Source organism: Oncorhynchus gorbuscha, linkage group LG02 (assembly GCF_021184085.1).
Source record: "Oncorhynchus gorbuscha isolate QuinsamMale2020 ecotype Even-year linkage group LG02, OgorEven_v1.0, whole genome shotgun sequence".
NCBI classification, from domain to species: domain Eukaryota; kingdom Metazoa; phylum Chordata; class Actinopteri; order Salmoniformes; family Salmonidae; genus Oncorhynchus; species Oncorhynchus gorbuscha.
The window spans coordinates 79535748-79544217 of NC_060174.1; the positions used below are offsets into that span (position 1 = coordinate 79535748).

Sequence of the window (8470 nt, forward strand, 5' to 3'; positions counted from 1 at the left end):
CTCATGGGTCCTTTGGGTGTCTTTTGCTGTCATGTGCCTTTTACTGAGGAGTGGCTTCCTGTTTCGGATGTCTATGGACAATTCCTTCGACCTCATGGCTTGGTTTTTGCTCTCTTAATTTACCACAAGTGGACTCCAATCAAGTTGTAGAAACATCTCAAAGATAATCAATGGAAACAGGATGCACCAGAGCTCAACACTGACAACAGTGGCTCTGTGGTCCACAGAGTATTCACAGTCTTCCAGACACTGGGAGGCCAACAGCTCGTTATCTTTCCTGTACCGTGTGGCTACATTCCCTTGGAACCTGGGATACAGATGCTCCTGGAGAAACTTACCAGGGTTGGTGGATTCCCTGACAGGGACCTCCGTGGCTGAGCTTGCAGTAACTCAAAGCTTCCTTAAGTCCTGCCACAAGTGTGAGGCACTCTGCTCCGTTGTGATCTGTTCCAAAGCAGTCGAATGGGTTGGGTTAAGTTTGACAATTTCATTGTAGAAGGACAGGCACTTCTGGCAGTTGTAATTGACATGCTCTCCATGTGACTGGGAAAGAGTAGAGAATCTATATAAGTTGTTATATGAAGTTAGATAGCATTGAACAGAAGAGACACACATCAGTTTAAATATATTAAAATGGTAGAGCCACAAATAAATATTCATTTCAGTCCAATTTTACCGGGGTGCTACTGGCTGTGAAATTATTTGTCTTTCCAATATTATTTGAGTTTCCAATGTCAGAGATGCACCGCATCCAGCCGTCTCTACTGAACTGTTGTTGGAAAGGTACCCAAGCAGTGTGGTAAGAGCTGCTTGATTGGCTGGCCTGAACATCTGCCTTCAAAAATATCAATCCTTTTCCCATCCTGGTGAATAAGAACTCGGCTCACATTCCCACTGTGGAGGTACTGATAGGCGTCTGTATTCTTGTAATTTTTCATAGTGGAACCATCCACTCCCAAGGTGAGCACGACTTAATTAAAATGTACCCATACGTAATTTCAGGCAATTTTATCAATTAATCGTGGAAGGAGGGTCTATGGTTATCATCCGACCTCCATATAGCCATGTGTGTGTGTTCCCAAATATGAGCCATGTTTTTGTTTATTTGTTAAGACGTGTTAATGATGTGCGGTTTTATATTATTAGCTAGCGTTGACGGAAGTTGTGAAACGGAAACAAAATCGAATCAGCATGGAACTGGGTCAAGTGGGCGGGGCTACATAAGGCGAATAATGGCACAGATATAAGGATGAGTCCTCTATCTAGCTCTATGCTCCCAAATGATAGGATTATGGTTTAACTTGCGAATTAGTTTTCTTTTAGGTTGTTTCTTTTATTTTCGTTCAATTTGGGGTTTTGGACAGATTATTCGATGGAGAACGTTGGCTTGTCATGAAACTCTAGACTCAGTATGACAGGTATTTTAAACCTTTCTGCTTGCATTGCTAAAGAAACGTTATAACAACAGTAGCCTAGCTAGCTGCTAACGTTAGCCGTTTGGCAAAGATCTATCACCCGAAATCTAACAGTACAGTAGTTAGCTAACTGCCATCTCTATCATGTTCCAGGTGGCTCATTCATCCCCCCTCCTCTCCCATGCAGAACCTATTCCCCAGGTCGTTGCTGTAAATATGTGTTTTCTGTCGACTTACTTGGTGAAGTAAGGGTCCTTTTTAAAATCATGTAATCAGTGCCAACACGGTCAACAACCTCTTCATGATATTTATATTTGTCAAAAAGCTGTCAATTGTAATGTTGATCTGACAGCTTGCCACAATTAACGACACAGTTAATGTTAGCTAGCTGTTTCGCTAGCTACTCATTTACGTTAGCTAGCTAACTATCACTCCCTACATGTAAACAAAAGAGAAAACAGTTGCTAGATAGACCAAATACAAAAGTGTGTATTGATATATATTGATGAACACACCGTCCTGAATCTGACTGTCATTTACCCAGCCAAAGTAACATTACTAGGCTGCATCACAATATTTGTTTATGCTGTCAACAACCTGTACGTTACTGTAGCTATGCCTAGCTAGCGAACATAGCTTGAAAAAGTCCGCTAGATTGTTAGCTAGCATCTGCACATTTTATAACCACACGGTATCTTGTCTTTCCTCCTTAACCTCTAACAATTTATTTGTCGAAGGAGTGATTCCAAAAGAACGTTGAAATCGAGGGTATCCCCAACTGTGATGCAGCCTAACTCCAGTGAGCTGGGTGTCCATCAGGCAGGACATGGTTTGTCTCTGACGCTACTGACCAGGACACCAGCAGGGACTTCAGGGGGCTCTGCTGTCCCGGAGACTAGTGGAGCGGTCCGGGTACCTATCCTCTCCAGTGGGTCCTGGGAGTCATGTAGAGGAGGGGCGTCATCCCGTAGGTCCAGAGCCAGTTCCAGAACCAGTTCCCACAGCCACTCTCATTCACATGGTGGGGGACACCAGCACTCCCACAGTGAGCCCAGTGAGGTGGACCCGGATGAAGCTGATCTGGAGTCAGGGGAGCCCAGCACCTCATTCTTGGAGCTCCGCTACCTCTTCCGCTGGGTTCAGAAGAGTCTTCCTTTCATCATCATCCTTTGTGCTAAACTGGTCATCCAACATGCCCTAGGTAAGTGTCGGGCAACAATAACATAGATATACAGTCAGGAACAACTTTTTATTTATCTCAAGTTAGTTTGAAAGAAATATCATTCATGACATTGTTGCAGGTCTAGCTGTTGGAGTTGGCTTATTTACAACTTTTCTTTATGTGAATAAGAACATTCAAACCCAAGTCTTTCTTCAGGTAAGTCACTAACAGTAACACTCTTTCTTCATTCATTTCTACATCAGTGTTTCAAAGCTCTGAATATGATCCTTCATGTATCTCCTCAGGATCGTCGGTCAAAGATAGAGTGCGTCTGGCTGCTCCTCTTCCTGTTGTCCTCCACACTCCTGCTGTACTACACTTTTCTCACTGAGACACTTTACTATTGGTGAGACACTTCCGTTTCCCCTTACTTCCCTTACCAGAGCAGACCTGGGCCCAACTTGCCGATAGCAATGGAATATTCTTTACAAGTGTTTTTTAAGTGATGTGTCTTTCCTACAAAGGCCAAAGATGTAACGGGATTTCCGAGAACGTTCACTAAATACGTCGTTGAGGCCTGTGTCGATACTGATAGGACCGAATGAAAGGCAGAGCTGCTCTTGGATCAGCTTTATCCATTCAAATCTTACCTTCACATTCAAGTTTTTCCACAATACTGATGATGGAGCAGCTCCTAGAAAGATATCACCTTTTACTGCCGATATTGAGGCGGCTTATTCTAATGCTTACCCTACAATAATGCACTAAATCAAGATTTTCCACCACAATGTGCACATGTTGTTACACCTCATGAAATGAGTCAAAAATTTAACATTAGCCTCCAATTAGCTAAATAGAACTCAGTTGAATGAACATGAAATTGATTTAAACATTTTAAATGATATAGGCCTGTAGCATATACTGTAAGCTATTCAACTTTTAATCCAATCATCTGTTTTCATTTGAATCATCTTTATATCCTTCGACATTGGCAACTTTGTATTTGTAGACAACTTTGTTGTGAAGTTATCAGTGGTCACAGAGAGACAGATAAACATATTGATTCTATGTTTAGTGGAGGTCTTCTGTGTATACAGTGACATGGTAAGGAAAAAACTCATCTAACGAAGCACAGCTGTTCTATAACAAGATTTGTCAAGTGCAACTTTAGTAACAATTATTTTGGGAAACAGCTCAGGGATTTAACAATGCTGCTACTGAAGTTCTAACGATGAACTTAGCCTTAAGATGCTTTTAGGAAACCGGGCCCAGAGCAGAAAACCGAATACAATAGAATAGGAAAACCTTATTGTGAACATTTGCGGTTGACATAGTGACATAATACACAAAATAAACCAACATTAAAATCATCAGGAGCATAATATGTAATCCACATCTTTCCCTCGTTCTCAGCCTCATCTTCCTAAACCCAGCTGTTGAGCCCCTAGGTTTCTGGGAGGTCCTATGGGTGGTGGGAATCACCAACTTCACACTCAAGTTCCTCATCATGGGGTTTAAGTGCCTTATCCTACTGCTGCCCTCTAACCTGGTGACCTACAGAGCCCAGGTAACGAAGAAATACAATACAGCTTTATTGATCCACTATACAATTGTAAATTTTTCTGTCACAGATGGAAGGATGCTCTCTCCAGTTGTGTGACTACAAGTAGGCTATGCTCATTCGCTCTTGCCAGATACAGGTGACAGATTGCTCTAGTCTCTACTGTGAAGAACTGAAATAGAAATTGCAGCACAAATTGTTACATTACAGCTTAATTCTAAAATGGATTAAATGAAACATTTCCCTCATCAATCTACACACAATATCCCATAATGACAAAGCAAAAACTTTTTTTTTTTATACCTTATTTACATAAATATTCAGACCCTTTAATATGAGGCTTGAAATTGAACTCTGGTGCATCCTGTTCCATTGATCATCCTTGATGTTTCTACAACTTGATTTGAGTCCACGTTTGGTAAATTCAATTGATTGGACATGATTTGGGAAGGCACACACCTGTCTATATAAGGTTCCACAGTTGAAAGTGCATGTCAGAGCAAAAACCAAGCCATGAGGTCGAAGGAATTATCCTTGGAGCGCCGAGACAGGATTCTGTCAAGGTACAGATCTGGGGAAGGGTACCAAAACAATTCTGGAGCATTGAAGGTCCCCAAGAACACAGTGGCCTCCATCATTCTTACATGGAAGAAGTTTGGAACCACCAAGACTCATCCTAGAGCTGGCCGTCCGGCCAAACTGAGCAGTCAGGGGAGAAGGGCCTTGGTCAGGGAGGTGACCAAGAACCCGATGGAACTCTGTCAGAGTGATCAGAGTTCCTCTGTGGAGATGGGGGAACCTTCCAGAAGAACAACCATCTCTGCAGCACTCCACCAAACAGGCCTTTATGGTAGAGTGGCCAGACTGAAGCCACTTCTCAGTAAAAGGCATAACAGCCCACTTGGATTTTGACAAAAGGCACCTAAAGGACTCTGTCCATGAGAAACAAGATTCTCTAGTCTGATGAAACCAAGATTGAACTCTTTGGCCTGAATGCCAAGTGTCATGTCTGGAAGAAACCTGGCACCATCCCTACAGTGAAGCATGGTGGTGGCAGCATCATGCTGTAGGGATGTTTTTCAGAGGCAGAGACTGGGAGACGATGACTGGAGCAAAGTACAGAGAGCTAGAGAGATCCTTGATGAAAACCTGCTCCAGACCTCTGACTGGGGTGAAGTTTCACCTTCCAACAGGACAACAACCCTAAGCACACATCCAAGACAACGCAGGAGTGGCTTCGGGACAAGTCTCTGAATGTCCTTGAGTGGCCCAGCCATAGCCCGGACTTGAACCCGATTTGAACATCTCTGGAGAGACCTGAAAATAGCTGTGCAGCGACGCTCCCATTCATCCTGACCGAGCTTGAGAGGATCTGCAGAGAAGAATGGGAGAAACTCCCAAAATACCGGTGTGCTAAGCTTGTAGCGTCATACCCAAGAAGACTCAAGACTGTAATCGCTGCCAAAGGTGCTTCAATGATGTACTGAGTAAAGAGTCTGAATACTTATGTAAATGTGATATTTCAGATTTTTGGCTAGAATTTTAAAAAATAACTTTTTCCTTTATGGGTTATTGTGTGTAAATAAGGGGAGGGGGGGGATTCATCCATTTTTAGAATAAGGCTGTAACATAGCAAAATGCGGAAAAAGTCAAGGGGTCTGAATACTTTCTGAATTAACTGTAGGTTCTACCAGCATTTTGGGGGCCCAAACGTTAAGGAGAGAAAGCATTCATCTATGCCTTTGTCTGTCCCCAGGGACGGTGGTACATGCTGACTGAAGAGGTGGGCCAGGTGTACCAGGCTGTGGCTCCCAGCCCCCTATGGTTCCGCTACCTGGTCACCTACCAGAAAGTGGATGGAAATACTGGCCTCACCCTGGGAGTTCTGCTGGCTTTGGTCTACTTCATACTCAAGGTGACTGACCTTATGACTGCATCAAACTGCATTTATCAAAGATGTATGCTTTGAAGTGGCTCCTTAGTAGTGGAAATTCTGAAAACGGCTAAATTGTATGTTTTTTCACCTTTTGTTTAAATGTACTAAACTCTTACTTTTTAAATGTAGCTTTTAGGATTGTATGGACAGTGGGGGTCTTTCCAGAGAACTGTGAGGATATTTCTCAGTGGCGAGGTACAGTACTTTAAATACATCATGTTTACTGTTTCCTTAGTGGTGGTATGTGGGTTGACTGACAAGTGACTACTGTCTTAAACAGTCTGGCTCATGTGTATCATGTGGGTATAATTGCGACACTTGTAAGGAGTTTGGAGGACTTTGTGGGTTGTAAATATGCGTTGTTCCTCCTCAGCACACGGGGGCAGCAGCCACCAGGAGCCAGTGCAGTGAGGCTGGGGACATCTGTCCTATCTGTCAGGCAGAGTACAGAGACCCAAGGGCCCTCCTGTGTCAGGTGAGACACCACTCATCCGTGGTCATCCGTGGTCCTTCTGTAGCTCAGTTGGTAGAGCATGGCGCTTGTAACGCCAGGGTAGTGGGTTCGATCCCCGGGACCACCCATACGTAGAATGTATGCACACATGACTGTAAGTCGCTTTGGATAAAAGCGTCTGCTAAATGGCATATATTATTATTATTATTATTATAGATGGAAAACACGAATATTACTGACTTTTCTTTACTCCTACTGTGTAGTTACACATAGTTTGATTTCAATATTCCAGCCACACAAGGGGATACTCATTGTGTTCCTTTTGATTCTGCACATGGTTGGATAAAGAATGCCTGTTTATTCTCTCTCAACAACAGCACATTTTTTGTGACGAGTGCATTGCTCTCTGGTTCAACCGGGAGAAGATGTGTCCACTCTGCTGCACGGCCATCACAGACAAGGTCCACAAGTGGAGGGACGGGGCCACGTCACCTTACCTCCAAATCTACTGAGAGAAGGAGACAATGGAGGAAAGAAGTGGAGACTCTTAGACACTGTTTGCGATGTGTGAATGACAGTTGTATTAACAGCAATACTCCACTCATCATTGGCTTGTGAAGCTGATGACCACACTGTTCCTCCATTCATTAAGGGCTGTGCCTACTACTGGCCAACGTCAGTAAGGGCGCATAATATTTGCAATAGGATTAGGATGCATTCAGCACCTTGGCATGTTACTGTTACTGCTGCAACTGTAACTCCTTCTCCGACTGTCACTTTTCTACACGACTGACTGACGGTAGTTCTCTCTCTGCATGCCCTCTAGTGCTGTTTTTAGTTCCTTTTCTTTTCAAATGTTTAGATTTTATCATGATGTGGAAATATTCATGTTTTTTTGTTTTCACAGCCAGCCTAAAAAAACAGACCAGACAGCCTCTTTATTAGGCCAGTTGTCAGGGAATAGCCCGTTACCACATCTGTGTTTGCCATTGACCATAGGAGTTGGCAAGACAGCACAAACTGACAGCGTGTTGCAAAGGGGATGCCATTCTGTGTCTGATACAGGCACTCAGACTAGTAGTGGTTAAAGAACAAAATGTACTCAACACATTGGGAAACAATAACAAACACCAAGGTTGCTATTTAAGAAGTTCTTCATTTTGGGGATTTATTATTTTCAAATGAAGTCAGATTTTTTACATGTGTTTTCCAGATGACAAATGAGATTTGGTTCGATCCTTAAAATATTTTTCTAAAACAATGACGGTTACATCCTTTTTGAAAACCAAAGACTGGGAGAATCCATTTATTTTATCATATTTAACTATGTAGTGATTTTTTCCCTTTTTTTCTTAAAGTTGTTCAATCAACAAATGAAATGAAATATATAATTCATTTTCTTTTCAATTATAGCCTAGATGCAAATTGGCTCTGGGCGTTTACATTTACTCTAATACACACAATGTTTAAGCTTGTTATGAACCAACTTTGTCTTTCAGTTATTTACAATCCATTCATCATTAAAATGAAGTGTGCAGAGGTCTGAGGGACACACAGAAAAGCATCAATCTAGCCTGTCCCTGTTCACATACTGTTCTCAGGAGGAATTCACAGTAACATGAAACATATGTACCATATTATCTAATGTTCCATTAGGCCTGCCATAGAAGTGAACTGAAGGCACATAAACACAACCTGGTGTTGGTCTCATGTTTCATGAGCTGAAATAAAAGATCCCAGAAATGTTCCAAACACACAAAAAGCTTGTTTCTCTCAAATTATGTGCACAAATTTGTTAACATCCTTGTTAGTGAGCATTTCTCCTTTACCAAAATAATCCATCCACCTGACAGGTGTCATATCAACATGCAGATGAAACAGAATGTTCATGACACAGATGCACCCTGTGCTGGGGACAATAAAATGTGCTGTTTTGTCACAA

The 8470-nt window shown here is 42.4% G+C and overlaps 1 protein-coding gene across 2 annotated transcripts; it reads left to right on the forward strand.

Moving 5' to 3' along the window:
* The first annotated feature begins 1210 nt into the window (after window positions 1-1210).
* LOC123994554 (E3 ubiquitin-protein ligase RNFT1-like) lies at window positions 1211-8470 on the forward strand. 2 transcript variants are annotated; one of them, XM_046297291.1, is made up of 10 exons: window positions 1211-1418; window positions 1569-1660; window positions 2153-2616; window positions 2717-2793; window positions 2883-2983; window positions 3991-4144; window positions 5895-6053; window positions 6204-6269; window positions 6448-6549; window positions 6906-8470. In XM_046297291.1, the coding sequence occupies exons 2-10, from the start codon at window positions 1632-1634 to the stop codon at window positions 7038-7040; spliced, it is 1287 nt and encodes a 428-aa protein (XP_046153247.1). In that variant the 5' UTR covers window positions 1211-1418; window positions 1569-1631; the 3' UTR covers window positions 7041-8470. The 2 variants fall into 2 exon arrangements, with proteins under 2 accessions (XP_046153247.1, XP_046153255.1); XM_046297299.1 differs by lacking the exon at window positions 1569-1660.